Below are 24,430 nucleotides of genomic sequence, written 5' to 3'. Positions count from 1 at the left end.
GACAGACATGAAATGGAGAGTAAGGAAGTGAGAGGGAACCTGTACCACCTTCAAAGCTACCTTCAACGGCACACCCCCTCAGGACCTCCTTCCTCTAGCTAAGTGACACCTCCAAATTTTCTACCACCTCACAAAATTGTTACCAGCTAGGTGCCAGTCCTTCAACACACAAGTCTGAGGAGGACATTTTATCTTCCAACCATGTGGTAGTTTGAATGAGAAATTTCGCCCATAAGACTCAGGTATTTGAACACTTGGTCCTCAGTGGATGGTGGCATTTGGGGAGGGCGTGGCTGAGGGCTGAGGTTGTTTGTTTTCTCCACTTGCTGTGTATAGATAAAATGTGATGAGCCAGCTCCCTGTTCCTGCTTTCTGTTGCCAATTCTTTCCCCACCATGATGGACTCTGTCCCTCTGGGACTATAAGTCAGAATTAACCCTTTCTTCTTAAGTTGCTTGAAGTTATGACATTTTACCACAGCAACAGAAGAGTGACTGATAAAAGCCACGACACTCATAGACCCAAGGCTTGCAACCCTGAGATGCCATCTTGCTCTGTGTCTCCATATGCTGACCCAGAGGCAAGGAGCTGAGGACATTCAGTTTATTTGGAAACTGGGAGAGAATGAAGGAAAAGTAGGCTGTTAAGCCAGCTACCATGGTGGGGGAGGAGCTTAGCCATGCCGCTCTGGAAACAGTATAGAAATAAGTGTGCCCGAGGGATGAAGAAGCAGAAGTTCATAGGCTTGCTAAGAGCAGTTCTCAACCTCTGGGTCACGACCCCTTTGGGGGTCCAATGACCCTTTCTCAGGGGTCACCTAAGACCATCGGAAAACACAGATATTTACATTACAATTCATAGCAGTAGCAAAGTTACAGTTATAAAATATCAATGAAATAATCTTACGGTTGGGAGTCACCACAACATAAGGAACTGTATATTAAAGGGTCACAGCCTTAGAAGGGTGAGAACCACTGCTCTAAGGCTTATGGTAGCTTAGGGCCCTCCTGGGAGGTCATTCCCTAACACATCTGAACTATCATGAATGTGCCAGTGCAGCCTCTGTTGTTCCGGAAGCTGTCCCTCAGGTGAAGAGATCTAGGTGCTGGCAGCAGGAAGCCGGCCGAGCACCCCGACAGACAGATACAAGCCATGTGGTGGGCTCCTTGGTACCCCCCCCACACCGAGCTTCTGGCTTTCTAGGCTCCTGGAAGTTGTAACTTAGCATTCTAGTTGAAGAACACTTCACAGTTCCAGGAACTGTTGGGCAAGCCAGGCATGTGCAGAGATGAAGGTGTTCAGATGTGGAACAGAAGATGGCAGTTTCTGTGGGAGATGGGGGCTCTGATGTCACCCGTGGGTCAGCCACCTCAGCAGCTCAGTATCTGAAGTAGAAGTGTGGACTGGTACTGCCAGATCTTATTTTTCAATAAAACCCAGAATTTTTATGTTACTTTGGCAGCTAATTAAAATGTTTTCTAAGTGTCGTATGTATAAGCCAAACAAAACATTTTCCCTGATCACATCCAGCCTGTAGCCACCGGTCTAGCCTTCTAGCCTAGCTGTTCTAGCTCCATGCTCTAACCTGCCTGTCTGTCACATGGCTCTACATTTCTGATCAAACTTTTTACACGTCCTTAGTGATATCCTCCCCTTGGATAAACTAGCTAAATATATTAGCATTTGGATAGTTTGTGTGTGTGTGTGTGTGTGTGTGTGTGTGTGTGTGTGTGATTGTGTGTATGTGATTGTATGTGTGCAATTGTGTGTGTGTGAGATTGTGTGTATGTGATTGTATGTGTGCAATTGTGTGTGTGATTGTATATGTGTGATTGTGTGTGTGGTTGAATGATAGTGTGTAATTGTGTGTGAGTGTGTGTGTGTGTAATTATGTGTGTGAGTGATTGTGTATATGGGATTGTGTGTGATTTGTGTGATTTTATATGAGTGTGTGATCATGTGTGTAAGTGTGTGTGTGGTTTTCTGTGTGTGATTGTTTGTGTGTGATTGTGTGTGTGTGATTCTCTATATGTGTTTAGGGGATAGAAGGGAATGGAAAAGTCAACCCAAATGTAGCATCCATGTCCTTTTTAACGCTAGTGACTTTTAGGCTCATGTTGAGTCACCGGAATGACGGTAGAAGCAGCTGAGGCAGAGTTTACAAAGACAAAGAGATAACGGATGTGTGGAGTGTGGCATGGCAGAAGTGAGCTGTGGTAGTTAGCAGACGCAGAGCTGACGTTCTAGCTGTCTCTCTGGTGATCAGTGTACCCTGGCCCAGGGTACCAGGATCTTCAATGTTGGTGTGTGCCAAGAATCGAACGAGGCCTATGCCACGCGTGTGTATAATGTGCCCCTACTGTGGTAGACTCCGACTCCCACCATATGCCAGGACACACTGTAGAGATCCATCCCGTGCTCAGTGTTCTGCTGGCCCTCACCTTATGATAGTTCAGCTTACGATTTATCGGACTTTGTGATGGTGCAAAAGCCATACACTTTCAGCAGAAACTGTGCTTCCGGGTTTGAACTTGGATCTTTTATCGGGATGCTGCACTTTCGATACTAGGGGTCTGTGGTGACATCTTACAGGAAGGGCCATCAAACCAGAAAACTTAGAAGATTTGGTGATGGGAATGTTGGAAGACAGGCATGTGAGGGAGGACGGATGGTCCTGGGCTCATGGAAGAGGGCCAGCCTTTACCCACCACACTCCACACAGCTTGCTGTGCACGACCAGGCTACCCAGAGATGTAGTTCACAACCCGTTGTCGGCCGTCACTGAGTTCAACTGTGGAATTAGTAATGGCTCCAACTTCTAATAACCTTGAGAGACTGAGATGAGGGGACAGACCCTGCGTCCTTTACTCCTCCATGACAAGGCCTGATGAGGGTCACAGGAACGTATCAGGGAAGTTCATTTTTGTGGTTTCTGAGAAGTGAATGTTTTGAATTTCTAATCAGGCTGGGTCTCCAAGCTGGGCTGTGGGGTCTTTGAAAACTAGCAGCTCTACTTTCTTTTTTATAGCAAGTGGCATCAAGGACGGGAGAGTTTGTTTTTGCTGTAAAATGAGTCTTCCCACTAATGTCTACCTCTACCACAGAATGGGTATTCCATTTCTCTCAGGAATCTCTCTTCTCACTTTCAAGGCAAGCCGCTCAAGACGGCGCCAGATGATAACATCCGTCAGCTTTCTAATCTGGTCTGAGGGAGGATTTGGACACTTGATGTGTTTGCATAGCTTTATATTTGAGGGAGTGGCTAACCTTTCCTTGGGAGAAAGGCTCAGTACAGGAACCTGCGAGTCTGTGCATGTGAACTCAGAGAGCTGTCAGTGGAACCGAAGAGTCAGGCACCGCCAGGGCTGAAGTACACTCATCCTTCTGTATGTAAGCAAAACACAAATGACTTTCCTTCACCAGTAGCTGCTCCCATAGCAGCAGACTGAGTTCCCATGGTGCTCCGCTATCTCCGGTGTCTCTTATCAAGTTAATAGAAGCCCCCAGTAAAAGCGGAACCCTCAGATGTTTACAGTCATCATGGCCTGGCCATTAAGATGATGAATGAACTCACCACTCACCCTTGTAAGAGAACCCTGCAGGGGAAATCAATACTTAGAAAGTAATAAGTCTTTTCCGCCCCTTTCCTGCCTTTAATCCCATGCCCTGAGCACCCTGGTGACTTTACCTTGAACTTCCTGCATGATGCCAGGCAGTGGTTCTCACCTGGCCCTGGTCCAGGTACTGCTCTTACCCTGCATCCTCCTGGTGCTCACTTCCTGTTTCAGTTGCTTCTGAAGGCCCTACTGTTTATCTATAATAGAAAGTGGAGAGGAGCAGATACCACGCCCCACCCCTGAGGCCAGGATGGTAATCTGTCACCAGTACTATACCTGTCACTCCTGCCTGAGTGCTGGCACCAGAAAGATAGCATAGAATGAAGGTCCCTGAGAATGCTGGCCCTTCTGGTGTCCATGGGCACCAAGAAGTGATAGAGAACCCCAGATGTCCATTTCTAATCACAGTGTAGCCTGTGTTACAAGGCAAAGCTCAGCTTTCATTAGAATGAAAAGCTTCATTTGTGTATTCACAGCAGTTGAAGGGAAGGCTGCAGTCTAGCTTGAGAAATACCAATAAAGCTATAACTGCGACAAGAAGCGATTAAGAGTGTTTCCCACCACCATGCCACAGGCATATCTGTGAGAGGGATTTAGAAAAGCACATTAAAACTTATGGACCCTGCCTTCAACTAGATGTTTCTTCTTCTAAAAGGGAAAGGAGGAGCCCGCCTGGGTTTTAAATCTTTTTTGACAGACAACAAAGTACCTAAGGAGAGAGGGAAGGAAGAAAGAAAGGAAGGGAGGGAGGGAGGGAGGGAGGGAGGGAGGGAGGGAGGAAGGAGGGAGGAAGAAAGAAGGTAGAAAAGAAGGAGGAAGGGAGAAACGGAAGGAAGAAGGGAGGGAGGGAAGTCATGAAACCAAATCACTAAACTGAGACAAAAGGCAACATACAAAAATAAATAAAATATTGATGCCCTAGCAGGTGAAGCACTTGCTGAACAAGCCTGATAACCTAGTTTGGGTCTCCAGAGCCCGAATATCAGTGGAAGGAAAGAACAGACTCCATCCACAAAGCTAGCTTCTGACCTTACATCACACACACACACACACACATCATGCACACATAGTAATGAGGAATACAGAGACTGGACAGATGGCTGCGTGCTTAGGAGAGCTTGCTGTTCTTGCAGGCTACAAAAGTTCCGTTCCCAGTACTCACATCAGACAGCCTCCAATGACCTCTAACTCCAGCTCCAAGGGCTCTGTCTCCCTCTGCTGGCCTGCACGTGCATCTACACTCATGTGTTCACACACAATTTGAAAACAATAAATTTTTTGAAGAAAAGGTTGGTGGTTCCTGAGGGGTGTGTCTGTCTCTTGGTTCCTGAGGGGTATGTCTGTCTCTGGGGGAGATGCCCATGGTGAAGCAGAGCCAGGCACAGTCTCAGGCAAGGACTCCCAAACCTTATCCGTCAGCTGATCTTTCAGGAAAGCGCCAGCTCCATTCTATTCTGTTTTAAAGGAAGTTACGCTTCTGACCTACAAACAGCAGACACTAGTTTAGAGCCACTTTGGAAACTGTTAAAACACAGTCCGTTCTACCCCAGAGGATGAGATGTAGCCAGGATGGGTCAGGAATCAAAGGCAAGCCTCAAAAGATGGGAGCCATTGTAGACAACAGTGAGCCCACATAAACTTGCTGGTGGGAATATAACCTAGCTAGTCCAACCTCTATGAATATCAGTATTGAGGTTTCTCAGAAAGTAGATTTAGATTCACTAGATCTAATGTATAACTCAGGTCTACAGCTCCTTATGTTCATCCAAAGGAGCCCACATCAACACATCTCAGAAACAGCATATCCGTGTTTACTACAGCAGCTTTGTTCCTAATACACAAGATACTGAGCCAGCCTAGCTGTCCAGCAAGAGAGAAATGAATGGAGAAAATGTGGTTTTTATACACAATGGAATGCTTTTCAGCCATAAGAATGAAGTCATGCCATTTGTAAGAAACTGGATGCAACTGGAAACAATAATATTAAGCAAATTAAGGCAATATGAAAAACAAAAGCTCCTCTCTCGTTTTTGGTCCCTATGTTTTATATAGTCACAGGAATGAGGTATGTATGTATAAAATAAAAGTGGAAGTGAGATTGCCAAAGGGGTGAGGGTAGAAAAACGGGGCAAATGAGGAGAATGTTCAACAAATACATGGAAGAAATCTAAATTTAAAATAATGTGTTTTGAAATGGAGACCTCGTGACAGCTTAGCATGCTGGAAGGAAGCGGCGATACAAGCTTTCAATAATTGGCACAGAGCTAAGTTGTGTATTTGCTGGGAAAATACAAGAAATTTGAAACTGGAAGAAATTTTTGGGACTCCAGATATAACTCCCAGGACCCACTTAAGGTAGACAAGGCAGGGCTGGGGATGTGGTAGAGCCTCTTGCTAAGCATGCTCAAGACCATGCTCACACTTCAGATAAAATATTTTAAATGACATCCTCCAGTGTGTTTCAAACATGAACTATTCCTGGGGCTACAGGTACACATCACCCTGCCTATCCAAATTTTCTTCCAATTTAGACCCAATGTCAGTACAGTAATGTCAATCTCTAATTTCTTCCTGGAGCTGATCTTGCTTCAACTTTCCCTAAAGAGTTAGATTTTCCTTTTTCAGTCAGAGGTAGGAAGATGGGCTGCCAGAAGGAGCCTCCATTATCCAAAAGGCCAGAGAAGTCAAACATATTGGTACCCTCTAATCTCCTTCAATTCCTTCCCTCTTCCCACTAGGTTTTGCCCCCCATACCCTAAACCTTGCACTGCATACTTGAGCCCAACTCTGGTTTGCTTCTCTGTGTATGTGCATGTGTGCACGTGTGTGCATTGTTCATTTGCACATGCAAGTGTGTGTGTGTGTGTGTGTGTGTGCATGTGCAATGTGTGCATGTGCATATACATTTCCCCACTCGTGGGTGTGTGTGTGTGTGTGTGCATGTAAGCCTGACATTGGTGTCAGCATTCTTCCTCCCCCTTACCCATTGAGCCAGGGTCTCTCAATTGAACCCAGAGCTCATGGATATGGATAATCTAACTAGTGATCTTGCTCCAAGGATGCTGTCTCTGCATTCTGAGTGCTAGAATTACAGAGGGCTGCCACAGCTCCCTTGCATTTCATGTGGGTTCTGGGAGTCTAAACCCATGCCCTCATGCCCTCAAGGCAGGTGCTTTATCCACTAAGGCATCCCCCAATCCTGCATTGTTCTTTTATTCATTCTTAATACCTGTGATTCCAGAAGACTGACTAACCTCAGGTTGCTGGAGCTCATTTAGCCACGGTCATAAACAGCCACAAGTGCCAGGGTCTGGACAGCAACCTCAGGCTGCTGGAGCTGAGGCATCAAAACCCAACACACAATGCAGGCCACCTCCGAGATGTGGTCTCTCTCTTTGTAACACACACACATACACACACACACACACACACACACACATACACACATACACCTGTATCCCCCCCCCCCCACTACTGTCCTTCCTGGAGACAGTTTCATACAAGTTAGGTTTTTTCGTTCATTTGCTTGGATTTTTGTGTTTTGTTGTTGTTGTTGTTGTTTTTTTTCATGACTCCCAAGGCAGAGTCAGCTTCTGGGTATCTAAGCCTAAAGCCAATCTTCCCCTCTCCATTTTAAAAAAGACAGGCTTAATTTATTTCAATAGACACATTGAAGAACATGACCAGTCAGAATGTTTTGGGGGATGTTGACTTCAATTTTTCCCTCAAATGATGCTATTCGGTGCGTCTTGTCTTTGTACTGTAACCTCCTGGAAATCTGTAAGTCTAACCTGTTGATATTTAATCTGTGAGGTTTGACAAGAACCCAATCTTGTTAAGTCTGAGGATTTTGATCAATTATTGCTTTCTTTTCTCACAGACTATTTATACTTGAAATAGCAATGTGTTCATGTAACTTTTCTTTTGATGTTTTAAGGAAACAAACTCTATCTTTTAAAATTTCACTCCTGAACTTAAGGAATGAAACACACTCCTGATTTAATTTCCAGTAGTTTGCTCAGTGTGTTTGTCTCTGTGACAAACATGTATCTCCTAGTTTGACAAACATGTATCTCCTAGTTTGCCCTCCTATGTGGTCTTTGTCAGGTTTTGATATTGTACTTTTGCTTGAATTTTCTAAAATAAACAGAGAGCCTGAATTCTTTTTTGGTAGTCTGAAGAGGTGTAGCTAACATCGCTTCAACAGTGGGCAGTGGGAAAGACAGCCTTACTTTTTACACCACACGTTACGCTCAGCACTAATTTTTTTTAACGTGTTTTGGCCCCACAGTACCTCATGTCCACTTGCGAGCTTTGTTTTCCTGAAGAGGAAACCAACGCTTAAGCAAAGCACAGCTGCTAAAACTGAGTATTGGAATCCAGGCACTGACAGGCTGACTTCAGAGGTCTCTAATGCATCTTCTTTGCATAAGGAGGCTAATTTGCATGTCTGATGGTCCCATTGGCTGCCCACCTGGCTTGTAGCAGTTACCCTCTGGAGAGCCAGGTGCTTAGTGAATGACATCTTTCAGATTACATCATCCCCCATTTTTCTTGTGTGGGGGGTAGCAGACAGGAAGCACTGATACATTTTCTGGGGCAGCTGTGTTTTGTCTAAACAAGACTCTCTTTAGTACCCCAGGGGGTACTGGCATACAGACCTAACCCCTACCAGGCTCCCACTAGAGGAAGCTTTCCCGTGGTGCCCATGTGTTGCCACATTGGATTCTGGGAGCTGGCTCAGCTTCCCTGCCTTTTTGAATGTCTTCTCTGGAATTGATTTGTCCCAAGGTGAACTCAGCTAAAGGAATATCGCACTTAAGAGCTTTGCCCCTGAATGGGCCAGGAAGGTGGAAAAAACCACACAATCTGTCCATTTTCCCTTCTGTCTGTTGAGTACTAGACAGCTGGAAAAAGTCCTAGGAGGTAGAGTCACTCGGCCCTTAGTGTGTCAGACGCTCGACTATCTTGCCCTGTCTCCAAGCCAGCCATCATTTTCCCAACTCAGGTCCAAATATTATTAGGGAAATGGGAATAAAAAAGCTCCTAGCTATATGCCCAAGTCTCCTGTAAGAGGCTAGTGCCAAAACACCAAAGGCGTAGATACCTGATGGCCTGGATCATGTGACAAGCAGAGTCCTATTTACATAATTGTCTGTGGGAGCTCTGCTAGGTGATAAACAACAGGGATTTTCATAGGAAAGCAACTCATGCTTCTTATATATAGGAATGTATACCCAATAGTCAAAAGCAGTTTCAACAAAGGAAACCAATGGTGTCCTGTTTGCTCAGGAGACAGGCATCAGTGTCTTGATTGTCTACAGAACTTACTCCTCCATCTTTAAGTGCTGAGCTCAAGAATGGGAACTGCTATTGCCTCTGTTGCTTGCTCTTTTATTCAGAAAGAGTGAAGTGCATGGTTAATGAGTGTTTAAGGTGTGAGATGTATACACTTAATAGACACAAGCCCTGTGGCCATCTCCTCACAAACCCAGTGGGGAGTGGGTCTGAAGAGGTGTCTAGGAGTTGTGACTATGGTAAACAGGCTTAGGGGCCAGGAAAGGTGCCCCAGTGCATCCTGGGAGATGTTCAGGAAAAGGGGAGGCATTGGGACTAGAAGGGATGTGAGTTGTTGAAGAAAGGTTAGCACAATAGGTGAGCGAGGAGAGCTGAGACATGGCTGGTGCATTCAGCAGGGGCCAAATGGCATAGGTCTTAGGAGATCTCAATGAGATGTCCATAAATAAACAGAAGAGGGTGTCATGTGCTTTTTCTGAATGTTGGATCCTATCATATACTTAAAAAGTGCCTTCAAAATGTCCTAGGACACATTTATTATAAAATCCAGGTCCAATTATTAGCTCTGAACAAGGGAAGACAAAACATACTAAAGGAAAACAACCCTAAACCATCTACCATAGAGGTCTTCAAATGGAGCTCAGGGTGGATAGCATCAAAAAATGAACATTAACTATTAAATTAATCCAAGGTTTAAATCTAACCTTTGTCGTAGCAGAATACATGTCACACCTCACAGAGGAAACAGCCACTCTTAAAGGGAATAGTCTAGTGCGATTACAAAGCCACAGGTGTGTCAAAGTTCACAGTTCATTGAACAGTTTCTTGTCGATTATTGAGGATTGATGTGGAAGGGCCTATCTCACTGTGAGCAGTGCCAGCCCTGGGCAGTGTTCCTGGATGGAACAGGAAAACAGGCTGACTACCCTTTTCTTTCTTCCTTCCTTCTTTTCCTTTTTCTTTCTCTCTCTCTCCCTCCCTCCCTCCCTCCTTCCCCCCCCCCTTTCTTCCTTACTTTATTTCTTTCTTTTGAAAGGAAACAGGAGGAGTTGATCTGGGGGGAAGGGCGGGTTTAGAGGGCTAGGAGGTGTGGAGGGAAGGGAAACTGCTGTCAGGCTGTAATGTATGAGAGAAGAATAAAAGTTAAAAGAAACAAACAAAGAGACAAACAAAGAGACAAAGAAAGAAAACAGGCTGAGTACACCACAGGAAGTAGGCCAGTAAACAGCCTCCAGTGTGGCTTCGGTTCCTGCCTCTGGGTTCCTGCTTGGCTTGAGTTCCTGCTCTGACTTCCTTTGGTTACGGAAATGAGAGCTGAAATTAACTCTTTCCTCCCATGATACTTTTTGTCATGGTGTTTATCACAGCAACAGAAAACTAAGACAGGCAGGTACCACCAGATCTGGCTCAGGCTAAAAATTTTAAAGAGAAAGAAAATTCTTTTTCATAGAGTTTTATTTACTTCAAATAAAAATAACTAGATGTGCTTCAGTAATTTACAAATATTTAGTTAGGGAGGAATTTCCTGACAAGCTCCTTTCTGTCCAAGTGGCCGCTCTCTGACCCAGCACACCTTCCTGGGCACCACAAAGTGCTTCTTTGAAGGTCTTTATGAAATGCCTTCCTTGTTTTTCTTTTATTTAATAATGTTTATCTTCTACTTGGTGTGTCTTTTATTTGCAGTACCCTCAAGTACACTAAAGATTCAGGCACACTAACTACAGCTGATGGTTAGTTCTGCCATCTGTCTTCTCAGGTGCTGTGTTTTTCCACATTCGTAAGTCTAACACCTCAGTCCCTACGGGACAGGGAGACAAGGCAGAAATGGGGGTATCATCTATTTCTTGGTCCTTCCGTGGATAAAAGTGGGTGAGCCCAAGCCCACGCAGCCTCCATCCTTAGCAGGCAGCCCAGGCAGAGGTTCAGGTGACCACATGGTTGAAAGATCTTGGGTGTGGATTCAAAGAGGTAGTGAGATGAATTGTGGAGGGTAAGAAGCTTATTATAAGGATTGCTTATGCCATGGACAAACTGACAGATAACAGCATGGTGGAGCTCTGAGGACATTTTAGTCCCCAACACCAGGAACAGAAAGATGGTGGAGTCTCTGAAGAGAGCAAATCAGACCCTCATAGAGAGGATGGGAGTCTCTTCTTACACTTTTCTACAGATGAAGCCAACATCACAGCCTAGCATCAGGCTGACTCACAAGACACAGGGAAGAAGGTTGGAGGGAGGGTGGCCACTAATATCTCCTTTACTTTAAACTCTCTTTCCCAGCTGTGCATGCTCCTGGTACCTGGGAATCTGTTAGCTAGAGATTCACAATGTCCCAGTAGCCTTGGATACTTTTAGGAGACGAAGGGCTGTTATAGGGACTATGGCTTGAACAGCAACTACATTGTAGCATTGGAGTCTTGCAGCCCCACAGGGCTCCAAGATGCTCACGCTCTCCTCTGAGACTTTGTACCAATTAGTGTAACAAACCATCCTAACATTCATTGTAACAATCCATCCTAACATTCACTGTAACAAACCATCCTAACACTCATTGGTTTAGTACAATAGTCATTTATTATTGCTTCTAACTGTAGACATTAGCTGGACCATTTCTAAGCTGGGGGGGGGGGCACTTTGCTTAGGGGTTCATAGTTACCTGGCAAATGATCTGGAATCTAGCTGTTGTCTGGAGTGAAGGGCTGGCTGAGCTGTGTAGCTGGCATTGCTCAGGAAGCTAGTTCTTGATCACATGGTCTTGGTAGGGTTCAAAAGAGCAACTAGAAGCCCCAAGGCCTCCTGGATTGGGGCTTAGAACAGCTATAGCATCACTTTGACTGCATTTGGGTGGTTGGATCCAGTCACAAATCCTGCTCAGATTCAAAGTGGAAAAACCAAGTTGACCTCGTGATAGGAACAGGCCCGAAAGACAAGAATAAAGAAGGAAGAATACAAAGAAGGATGGAAAATGGAGGCCACTTTTACAAACCACCTACCATGCTCCTGAGATGTAGGTGTGTTTCTGACAATGTCTTCCCAAGGGCAACTTATTCCCCAAGTGACATCTGACAAATTTAACTGTCACAGATAAGATGGTTCTACGGGTGGCTAGCCGGTAGGAGCAAAGCTGTCTGGTAGGGATGCAGGGATGCTGAGGTGCTTTGGGATTTCTCTCGTAGCTGGAGAGTTGGGGAGAGCTACTGGAAGGAGGGCTGTTATTGTCTCATCAGGTGACTTGAGTCACCAAGTGACCAGCTTACTCTCTAGCAACCTGACCAAGAAAGTGAAAACCAGGCAGAAGCTGGCCTTTGATGCCCACCTCAGAGGCCAGGCTGAAATTCCCTCACTACATCTGTTCTCCAGGGGAACGTAGACTCCTCCTTCTCTGAGGAGCATCCTGGGATTATTTAGAGCCACTGTACTATAAGAGCTGACAGTCACAACTTACAAATTAAGCACCATGTATAAAGCACAGCGGTAGCTATCAATCCTTAGACAGTCTCAGTCCTGCATCACATTCAGCAACTGATGATCTGAGGGCACCGGCCACCGCCAAGGCCTCCTCGGACTTAGGTTTGCCCTCAGAGCGTTCTGGAGGGCTGCCAAGGCTCCTGTTACATTCATGCCTTCACATCTTCCACTCTGAAGTATTCTAGAGAGTACCCCAAAAATACCCTTGTGCTTGGAGTATCTTGACCTTTCCTTCCTACATGGAGGCACTGGGTCTCAGTGTTGCAGCAGCCGGGCTGCTCCAGCGGCTGGTTTCTACCTAGTTCTGCCACATACTTACACAGGCCTCAGTACACAGTGAAATATTTGCACCTGTCTTAGCTCTTTTTGTTCCAAACAATAGAAGAGACAATCTTCCCTCCCACGGAGTGAACAGAGAAATTGTTGTTCTTTAGAGTGAAAGTCTGAGGTTTGCTTGGGTCCCGGTTTCCTGTTGGACCTCTGAGCGTTCTTACAATGTGTCCTGTTTTGGGTCCATGTTCAGACGAGTCTGTCCCATTAGGGTACCGATATCCTTGCCAGGTCACCATGAAGAAGTGCTTTGATTTCACTAAGTTCTAGGGAAGTTTCAGAGTCTCACTGGGATGACTGGTATAAGAAGACCAGGTCACATGGTCCTGTGTTTGTGGGCTGCGAATGAGATCAAGTGCCCCTTCTGCTGGTGGACTAAGCATCGTGGGCGGGGCGTCTGCCACAGCATCACTTTCCCATTTACCAGAGAAGAAATTAGAGCTCAGAGCTGGCAACACAGCTAAAGTCTCACAGCCTGTGGCAGATGAGCCCTTCTCTCCTGCTGCCCCTGCTCTGCATGTTGGTAAAGGAAGACTTTGCTTCTGCCCAGCCCACACCTCAGTGCTGTCCCATCTTAAATGTCTGCCTAGCCCTGTCCTACCTGACCATCAGCTTTTGGAAGTGACAGGATAGGAGCAAGGGCTGCCACGGACAGAAGAGAGAATGTCTGCCTCTCTGCTAAGCTCCCTGTGAGCTCTGGTCTCCAGACATGGGAGCTGGGGGCAATCTGAAAGTTTGCATGGCCTCTCCTCGTCCTGTGCTCCTGTGCATGAGGTTTAAGCATGGAGTGCTTTCTTGGGGTCACCATGGAGAGGAGGTAAATGTCTTCTGCTGAGCACATGTTGGGGAGGAGACCCCCAAGGCCCCGACCTAATCAGAGGACCTGTTGGCAGCTGATGACTGCTGAGAGAGGGAGGGTTACTCTCCTTTGTGGCCATTAGTAGGTTTCTTCTGGATGGCCACAGGCCATGCACATGTGAGCAGCACCAAATAATAGCAAAATGGTACAAATAAAGGCATAGAGCTGGGGGAGAGATGAAGTGAGGGACAGTAGAGGGAGCTGGGTGAGGTGGATGAATATGAACAGTTATATAGATTATATTAGGGTGTGGAACTTAGAAAGAATAAAAATATTAGTTTGTTGTTCTTGTTTTGTTTTAATTATCTGCTGAGCTGTGTTACTGCCTCCTTCCCTGGAGGCCCTCATCTAGAAGGTTCCAGGTCAGGGAGCTGCCTTCTGGCTCCAAAGGCAACAGAAGGCAGTGGATGGAGCCACATAGTGAGGAGGAACTCAAAGAGACAAAAGCAAAACCCTCTCCCCAGGTAAACAGGCCTTCAGAATGGGCAGCAGAGACATCCAGAGTAGGGGATGCTTTCAGCTCTTATTCCTGAAGCCATGGTAGGGAAAGAGGTTAGACCTCATGCCAAGGAAAGCTCTCACTGGTTTTTCCAAAAAAGTTTATAGAGCTTTTCTGATGAAGGAGCTGACGGTTGGGACCCAGAGGTGAACAGATGCTTCAGTTCATAGCTACAGGTCTCTTGCCAACTGCACAGACACTGGTCTCTCCACACGCAGTAACACTACAGTTCCCTCTGGGCTAAAGATGAGCCAGGCGGACGGGACACTGACCTGGTCCTACACCCAGACCAGGGTCTGTTGCATGGATTAAAATGTGTGCTTGAAATGGTGTCTGGCAGGTGGCACTCTGAGCCTCAGGTGACTCTGCAGCCTCCACAGTGCCAACATGGAAGGCAGCTGTGGTGAAGGCAAGTGGTGTCCTGGGCAGCATAGTCACTGCCAACACAGTCTCAGAAGACAGCCTGGGTCAGAACACATAGCACATGGAGCCAACCTAGGCTGGATTGGAATCTTAGTTTCAGGCAATTAGTTGCCATTGTGGCAAGCTGCCCCGTTTCTTGATTCCTCCTTTTCTTTATCTGGGCAGTGGAGGCCATGAGACTTACCTCTCAGACTCCAAATTAAATAAAAACGGCTTGGCTTCAAGAAGTTACAAGTTGAACATCCAACATTCTTAGTTCAGAGCTGTTCCCGATGTCAAAAGCTTTAGACTCAGGACGCCCAACTTGAACCTGCAAATGTCTTTCCACCCCCCTCCTCCTCTGGTCTCCTCAGTGTGTCCTCACTGCAGAGCATGGAGAGACCACTTTCCAGCCTCTGGTTTTTATGAGGAGGCTGGGGAATAGTGAATGCTGGTAGCTCAGGAGGGATTTTACCCACCAGAGGTAGGTAGTCCTCCAGACTTCCCCCAAACCCCTCCTCTGAGCTACAAAGTGGCACTTAGGCATCCAGTAGATCAGCAGATCAAGGCCCACTCTTGCCTGTGATTTTCCTCAGAGGTCCATCCCGGGAAGACACTTCCCATCCAAGGGCAGGGAGTCTCACAAGCACCTCTCAGCATCTGATACATGTAGACTTGTTAAGAAGCTCATTGTGACTTTCAAATACAGCCTAGAACCACCATGGAGATGAGTTTCAGTGGGGGATGGTCTACATTAGTGTGGCCTGTGGATATCTATGAGAGGTTGTCTGATTGCCTTAACTGATTTGAAAAGACACAGCCTGAAAGTGGGGAGCACCAGTCACTAGTGGGGGGCTCTAGACTCTGTAAGAGTAGAGAAAGCTAGCTGAGTACTAAGCATGCATGCATGCATCCATCCTCTCTGCTCTTGATTAAGCTGGCTGAGCACTAAGCATGCATCCATTCTCTCTGCTCTCGACTATCCATGTGATGATGTAACTACCTGCCTTGAGTTCCCGAAATGATAGGGACAGTACCCTGGAATTTTAAACTGAATACATTTTCTTTCCTAAGTTGCATTTTACAAGTTTTTTTTTTTTTAACGCAGCCACAAAAATAAAACAAGCAGAAAATGCTTAACACAATTCCCACCTCAAATATGGTCAGAGCTCAGTGTCCCCTTGGTTTCCAGGCAATCCGAGCAGGTTGAGGACCTCACTCTGAGGCAACATGGACACCATAACATCTGTCAACATCTATGGGTGAAAGAGCCAAAAATATTTGAGAACAATTTTCTGAGTCCTCTCGAGAATCTTAAATATTAAATCCCAGGAGTTCCCAGGTTCCCAATTCCTCCCCCTGAGAAACACTGTAGAGAAAAAAGGGGCTTGAGCCTGCTGTTCAAGTCTCAGTTCTCAGTCCTGGAGATTTACAGGGGCAATGCCTCCATCCTCCTCCTCTGAGCATACAAAGAGAACACTCAGAAACAATAACGGAATGAGTCTTGTTTTAAGAGGCACTTAAGTGAATTAAAATCAATATGCATGCAAGCATGCCGTGGGAGCTGGTGTCTGGGATGTTTTACTGGTAGAATTCTCTGTTTTAGAAGATTCTGATCTCTGTAGGACAGGAAGGTCATGAGAAAATATCTCTGCCCTGCAATATGTTCTAGGATGTGAGGATTAGAAAACCTGTGAGCCCATTCCCTTGGAGTCCGACACCAAGTGGCTGTCTCCAAGGGTGAGGCACGGAGACAAGATGGAGAGTGGGTGTTTGTGTGTTGTCTGTTTCTTACTATCTTAGGTTGAGGTCCCACCCTACTTTGACTCTGTCCCTCTGACAAATACCACAACCAAAAATAACTTAGAAAAAGAGTTTCTTATTTGCCTTTCACTTCCAGGTCATACAGGCCATCATTGAGAGAAGTCAGAACAGGGACTCCAGCAGGAGCTTGAAGCAGAAACCATGGAGGAATGCTTCTTGCTGGCTCACTCTTGGGCTCTAGCTTCTTTTATACAGCCCAAGACCAGCTGCCTAGGGAATAGTGTTGCCCACAGTGGGCCAGGCTCTCCTCTAGCAATTTAACAGTCAAGACAGCCAATCCTGTACAGGTATACCCACCCACAGGCTAGTTCCATCTAGGCAATTCCTCAGTGGATGAATTTACACTTTCCTCTCCACTGTTGTCAAGTTGACGAAGCTCACTAGGACAGTTCTCTACAGTGAAGTCCTGACCAAAAATATCATGTAATAATGATTTCCTAAGCAGTGCACAAGGGGGATGAGGAAGTAAGCCTGGGAAGGGACAGGTATCAAATGGCATACTCATGAGGGCAAAGAAGAGAAACTCTCATACAGTCCAAGATATATTTCACACCTGAGAACACTTTGGTCTGAGACAAGGAACCGTGAGTAAATGCTCTCTTGAAAGAATTCCCAAGCACGACAATCTTCTTGTGTCCTGGCAAAGATGGTTCTAGAAACCAATGGTGATCCTCAGACACACTGGTGCTAGCAAAGTGCATTGTAAGACCTGTGAGGACATGACAAGCTGTGGCAGCCTAAACAGCATCCTTCTTCCCACAGCCTGTTCTTAGAGGGTTGTTGTGTGGTCAGACATGCCAGATGGAGCAGGACCAAAACAACAACAAAACCCAGCATTGAAAAAGCAAGACACTGGAAAACACTTAGAAAATGAAGAAAAATAGGAATTAACAAAACTGTCCAGAATGGGAGAGACACCTAGAAAATGCTGGTCATTTAATTACCTCTGCGGCATCAGCAGCAAGACATAACAACCCAGTCCATTCAGTTCACCCCAACCACTGAGGCAGCTACTAACACACTCAAGTCTGCCATGTTACAAGCAATGCAAACATGCTGCGCCTTAGACCAGCTCATAACCATGTGGCTTGGCCTTTTTTCCCCAAAGGACCAGGAAAAGTCATTAAGTCCTACACAGATCTCTAGCAAGATAGAATTTGAAACCTGGTCATTAAAACAGCCTAAAGCAATCCTTATTATGTGTATGGGCCAGTCATTCCAAACAACTGGCTAGTTAACGAAAAGCAGAAGATTGAGAAAGACTCTAGAAAGCAGAACCTATCTCCCAGGGCAGGCTAACACCAGCAGTTAACTATATTTGTATTTTTTTAGTACTTTTAAAAAATTTGTAATGAATGTTTTGCCAGTTTATATTTATATGTACCATACACATGCCTGGTGCCCAAGGAGGCCAGAAAAAGTTTAGACAGTTGTGAGCCGTCATGTGAGTACTCAGAAGTAAACCTAGGTCCTCTATAAGAGCAACCAGTGCTCTTAACCACTGAGCCATCTCTACTGTCCCATTAGTTGGTATTTCTGCAGAAGAGTCTTTTAATTACTCTAATGACAGATCAATCACTGAAGTCCTTGGCTTCAGGCTTTTAGGCAATAGGCCCATAATGACCCACCTAAAATATGGCCAGTGTTTCCTTCTCTGCCCTAGAGGAAACTTTTGAAAGCATAATCCTTGGTTGGTATGAGGTTCAGTGTTGAGCATGCTACCAAGACAATGGCTCTGTGTCCGTGTTACTTCAGCATAGCTCTGGAAGCCCCCTCCCTGCATGGTGCTATTGGAAAGTGGTAGATGCTTTAGGAAATAGGACTTGGTAGTAGGATGTTAGATCATTGGAGGCCTGCCCTTGAAGATGATATTGGGACCTGGACCCCTTCCTCACTCTCATCTCTTTGACATGGTGAGGTAAACACACTTGATCCATTCCACACACAAGGCATACCGAGATGTCACGCCTCACCACGGGCTAGCTGATCATGAGCTGAAACCATGAGCCCAAGCCATTTCTACTTTCATGTTGGGTTTCTTGCGTCTTTGTCACAGTGACAAAGCTAGTTAGAACACAGGTTTAAATACCAGAAGAGCTCTAAGGAGAGGCCTGCATCTGTGTACCTCCAATTCTGACCCATAGGATAGAGCATAATAATATCTTCCAAATAAATCCATAACAGTACAAATCCTATGCTAGCCATGGGCCCAGGGCACAGCCCCTGCATCCACCAGGAAGAGCTCTGCATGAGAGCCCTCTCTGCTACACAGTGAGCTTGTATGTGGTGATTGCATCTATTGCCATTCACGGTGGTATTGCTCTGCACATTCCAGCGGTGGGCTACTCCCCACCGTGACATGAGTATCTGTATGTCGCTGGTAGACTAGCACATCCAGTTTTGGATCTTATAATCTTGAATAACTTACAGATTTCATGGTTCACGACAAAGGAAGATAAAAATTGCAGTAGTAATGCTGAACTGTAGAGTAGGGTTTACAGAACGGAGTAGGGAGACTGGTGCTTTTCTTATAAAGAGTTACCCATCCCATCTTGTGTGCAGATTGCCCAAATACTCAGAGAGTAAGTAAGTAATAAAGAGTCAGCACTCTTTATTCTTAGAACCAGTTGTTCCTCCTCCCTTCTGCCAGGCCAGGCATCCTCCTTAGAGTCAACAACAACTGGATTACAAAGGCACATGGCCCAATAAAGGGCATTGTGTATACTCTATGGATAATTATTCTTAAACAAGAAATTAAAAAAGACATGTAAGAATGAAAAACTTACCTATTTCATATATAAGATTTAGTTTATCACAGCTGTTTCCTACTGTAGCAAGATAAATAGGATGGATAGATAGATGGATGGATGATGGATGGATGGATGGATGGATGATGGATGGATGATGGATGGATGATGGATGGATGGATGGATGGATGAATGGAGGATGGGTGGATGGATGGAGAATGGATGGATGGAGGATAGATGGATGCTGAATGGATGGATAAATGGATGAACAGATGGATGGATGGATGGATGGATGGATGGATGGATGGATGGATGGATGGACAGATTTTTTCTGGAACAACCAAGAGCCCTGAGATTAAAGTTCAGTTCTCTGAGTTGCCTACAGAATTTTGCTCTGAATGCACCCAAACTCACCTGACTCCCTGCCATCAGGGCATGGTATGCAGGGAACTTGTTACCCGAGGCCTCTGTATGAGGACTCATGGTATGGGATGACCATCATTGCACAGGGGCAGAGTTACCACCATAGTTACGAGTCAGCAAAGGTTCCAGTGTTCCTCTTCTACTGGGTAGCATGTGCAATAACCTCCAGGTTGATAGTTGCTGCATTAGCCTTGAGAGCAGGAGTCTCACGGATAACTCCTTCCCGTAGATTATACTCACACTCAGGATTCCTCCTAAAAAGTCTTATGTTGAGCTGGTGTGGTGAAATCTGGAGATTTAGGAGGCAGAGGCAGGAGGAATTTGAGTTCACGTCTAGCCTTGGCTACATAGTGAGACCCTTCTTGAGGAAACAAGAATCCAGCACTAAAGAAGAGGGCCTGAGGTCCACTGGAGAACCTTAACATTGTCTAACTTTCCAGGATTTTTAACTTGAGAGCCCATAAGGACCATGCAGTGAGCTTTCTACTATTGCTACCCAGGCTGCCTGGTTTGGTTTAGTGGGGTCAAACACAGGCAGCTCCATGTGGTTAACAAAGCTCTCTCTGGGCCACCATCATCGTCTTCCCTGTAGCCTCAAATAGATTAGAGAGGTACTACTGTCTGGTGAGTCACAGCTCTCCACCAGAGCCTGGGGCTTGGTGAAAGCAGCATGCACTTAGTGTCCTCAGCATGTCCTCAGGCAGGCCCTGTACACAGCTGGTCCTCCCAGAAGAGTCCAATCCTGGTTAGGAATCAGTGACAGGTGTTCAGGTGCATCACCTCTGAACGCTGTTAAGCAAAAGGAATGCAAAATGCTCAGAGGCCACAAGCAGGGTGGGAGAGGTGACTAGTCATTTCAGAGCATCCCTTCGAGATGAATCCCACAGCTTGTGCACACCACCTTTCACTCTGCATCTCTTCCCAGACAAAATGTATTCTCCCTTGTGTTTACCTATTCTGCACATCTCATATAAATGGAGCGGTATATGTGATGTAGACCCCATGACTGGTTGCTTTCACTTTACCTTTGAATTTCAAGCGACACCTGTGTTGTGATACATGTCAGCACTTTCTCAAGGTTGAACGCTATTCCATTCCATGAAAACTGCACGCTGTGTCTACTCATTGATGGGCTGGTAGAGCCTAGATTGTTTCCTTCTGTACTAAAAGGTGTTAATGATGTTTCCTTAAAGGCAGGCATCCCTTCTCAGCCATCAGTCACGAGGCCCTCTGTTCTGTGCTTGGTGTTTGTAGGCATTTGCTGAAAGAACCATGAGTGAGCTTGTGAATGAATGCATGCATGAATGAATGAATGAATGATGCTTTGATGGATGCAAAGACAGAGCATAAGGCAACAGCAGAGGACAAGACACCATGTGTGTATTACCTGTGACATATGTCAGAGCCTAAGTCTCACTGACAAAATGTTCAAATGAGAAATCTCTCCTCACACCCTTGCTGTGCCTTGTACAAGATCCACGAGGCTGGGGTGTACCAGGACATGAGAATTTACATTTAAAGAGACAGTGTAGAGAGGCAGGTCTGAGCGTAGACATTTGGCATCCATATGCCCACTCAGCCCTCCAGAACCTGATAGAACGCCTTTACACTCCAGTTTCTTTCTTGTAAATTGAGAATTAAGAGGGAATCAAAATCCTCAGACAATGGACAATGGAGTTTATACACTGCCTGGCATGTGGCGAGCCATTGCTGGCAGAACTCGTGTATGAAAACCACCCACATCCTTCAGCCCTGGTTGGGACACCAGGGGGTCATCTCAGGCAGGTGCTGTGACTTCATCCAACAGGTGATAAAATTCAGGCTTTCAGAAAGCATAGTTTATTTACATGATGACACACATAGCTGTTGCATATCTGAACCAACAGTCAAAGCCTACCTGTGAATACCAAAATGCACTTGCTTCCTAAGCTGCAGGCCCGCATATGTTTCACCAACAGGATTTTCTCAGGCACTGTCAGGGGAGTGGATCTCTCAGCTGACTTGTCATTGAAGAGAGTTTCTGGTGTCTTCTCCAGGAGTAATCCCTTTTTCTGTTCATCCAAGTTTCTAGAAGCGTTGCTTGCCTCTGGCTCCTCTAATTAGGGAGTTTGGTCTGAAACACTTCCAAATAGAACCCCCATCAAAGGATGCTAAGAAAAGGATCTTAGAGGAACATGAAACTGCTAGCCAGACATGGAGACCTTAGGGTCACGATCAGTTTGGCAAACACATGTTGAAACTAGAAAACACAAAGTCAGAACTCCAAGTTTAACTTGACTCTTAGAGTAATCCCACCGTGGAACTCACAGACATTCTGTTTCTAAAGACTGCTACGTTGGTGGCCGAGTAAGACCCTTCTCGAAGTCTAAAATCAAACTCTCCTGTGAACGAGAGGAAGGAGGCCAAAAGGCCAGAGAGGCTCACTGGCTTCATTGTCTGAACTTCCAAACACCCCCACGTTGTTACAGAGTCTGGAACCTGGCTTCGCTGGCTGTGTGCCCAGAACCGGGGCAGCCAAGGTATGTCTGGAAAAGACGGCTTCTTCACGGCAAGCATCTCTCATGCCAGGCATGGCAGCAAAAGGAGCTGCTGTTTACAGTCCCCTCACACGAGGCTTCCACAGGCCAGCCCACTCACTCAATAAATGCAAAGTCAAGAGCTATTGAGTGCCAGGCACCGAGAGCATGTGTTTGCACACTACAGTGCTTCCCATCATTGTGTTGTGGTCTTGTTCTTTGTTTGTTTAATGTTAATTGATGGTTTCCTATCTCGAGCATAATGTGTATTGCTATGAAATTTCAATTGGAACGCAATTCCCTGTGATCTCCAGAGAGGAACCTTGTTAGCTCAGGAAAAATGAGGCTGAGAGAAGGGCCACTTAGTCTGTCAGCCAGCCTCAAGTCCAGTCCAAGATTTCATAGTCAAAATATTTTCAAAAGATTTTGTTGGGACTTTGCTTGTAAAATTAATAAAAACTGGTGAAAATAGGTTGGCTTTATGCTACATTTAAAATCATTTGTTAGTTTTATGATGACTTTCAAAGATATCAAGGTAAAAAGCTTGATGGTGTGATTAGCCTCTTTAAAACAGCACTGCTGGAAGCACTTGTCACTCTTCCAGCAGACCAGGGTTCGATTCCCACCACCCACATGGCAGCTCTCAACCATCTGTAACTCCAGTCCCATATCCTTTTCTGGCCTCTGACGTTACCAGGCATGCACACAGTACACATACATACATGTAGGTAAAATATACATACACATAAAATAACAAAATGATAAATCTGTTTTTAAATAAAATATTATAACATTGCTCTGACTAATGAAACAAGAGATGTGACAGAGTATTGGGCAAATAGCTACTGAGTGGAAATTTTTGTAATATATGATACCCTAATCCTCTGCCTTTTAAAAGTGTGTGTGTGTGTGTGTGTGTGTGTGTGTATGCACACATGCCATGAGCTGCATGTGAATGTCAGAAAATAGCCTGTAGTCATCAGCGCTCTCCTTCCACCAGGTGGGCCCTGGGGATTAAACTCTTGGTTATCAGGCTTGGCAACAAGCGCCTTTACCCACTGAACCATCCTGCCAGCCCAGTCTGCTTTGCCTGGAATACATGAGACCCAGTTTCAAAACACATTCCTGCGTGCAGAGGGTCAGGGAAGAAAGAATGAATGAATGAACATTCATCCAAGTCCCATAACCCAAGTCTCCTCAGAGACCACGCATTCAGTAGAGTGCAGTCTGCTGTGCAAGTCCAGATCCAGGATGGTTAAGACCTCAAACATTAGTTTAAACTTGTCTCTAGTTCTGTCCTGTGCTTCTGTCTCCGACGGAAGTGGGCAGGCAGAGTGGAGACTTGGTTTCAGAACTCCAGCCCACCACAGCTGGGACGACCAAACTCTCGAGAACGCAATAGCCTCATTGAGGCCCTCCCACGCCCCTGTCCTCCATGCAGTCCAGCCATCTGTTGACATTTTCCATTTCAGGAGGAGATGGGCATTTCCTGTGAGCTGCTGGAATCGGACTTCCTCAAGTGCAGTGTGGGGTTTCCTTTCATGAGGTCAAAGTCTAAGGTAAGGCCCTTGGCCAAGGCGGGTGCATCCTAGACCATAGTACTCTCAGTTCTTTCCATCAACCGCTTATTGCTACACACACACACACACACACACGCATACTCATATATGCACATTCACACATGCACACACAAATACGCACACACATATCTATACTCACATATGCACACATGCATGCACGCACAAATATGTACACACTCACACATATGCACACATGCACACTCACACACATTTACACACACATACACACACATACCACTTCACATATATTTTTGAAGTAACAGAAAACAGACTTCATTGAGAAACCCATGCCCTTTCTTGAACATGCTACTCTGCTGTAAAAATCTAATCCACGTGACAAATCAAACCGAAAGCGCATCTGGTTGTCTCTCCTGGTGGAATGTGAGTTTCACCAACATGTGTTAACTCTGAAAATGTCGTAAAGTCAATAGAATAATGACTATCGGAATATTGATTTCCTGTTTCTGCTGCAGAACCCATAAACATAAATAACCATATTATATTTCATTTTTAAAAAATTCCACATACAGATGTCAAGACCACAAGCAATACTAAACTCAGAAGTGAGGGGATGGAGAGGAGAGTAGAAAACCCAGCAAGTCACACAAGGACTGAGCTCCCTCTACCTATGGCCCACCCATACTCTCCTGTTCTCAAACCCTGGGGTCATCAGGCACCAACCTGCTCAGCTGCGGGACTACACTTCAGTCTCATTCTGATTGGCAGTGGGCTTCTGTCACTCACTTCCACCTCTCACTCTGATTGGCAGTGGGCTTCTGTCACTCACTTCCATCTCTCACTCTGATTGGCAGTGGGCTTCTGTCACTCACTTCCAGCTCTTGCTCTGATTGGCAGTGGCCTCGTCTC

At 45.7% G+C, this 24,430-nt stretch overlaps 1 protein-coding gene across 1 annotated transcript in view; it reads left to right on the top strand.

Annotated features, from left to right (window-relative positions):
* Itga9 (integrin subunit alpha 9) overlaps positions 1–24,430 on the top strand; it is a 246,687-nt gene that overhangs the window by 206,383 nt on the left and 15,874 nt on the right. Inside the window, exon 19 of the mRNA XM_028767293.1 lies at positions 23,456–23,542. Coding sequence (XP_028623126.1) covers positions 23,456–23,542 — 87 coding nt within the window. The remainder of the gene's footprint in view (positions 1–23,455; positions 23,543–24,430) is intronic.

This window comes from Grammomys surdaster, unplaced genomic scaffold, assembly GCF_004785775.1.
Source record: "Grammomys surdaster isolate TR1022 unplaced genomic scaffold, NIH_TR_1.0 172, whole genome shotgun sequence".
Lineage (NCBI taxonomy): Eukaryota > Metazoa > Chordata > Mammalia > Rodentia > Muridae > Grammomys > Grammomys surdaster.
Note: the sequence above shows the minus strand (reverse complement) of the source record. Positions and strands in the feature narration are given on the sequence as shown.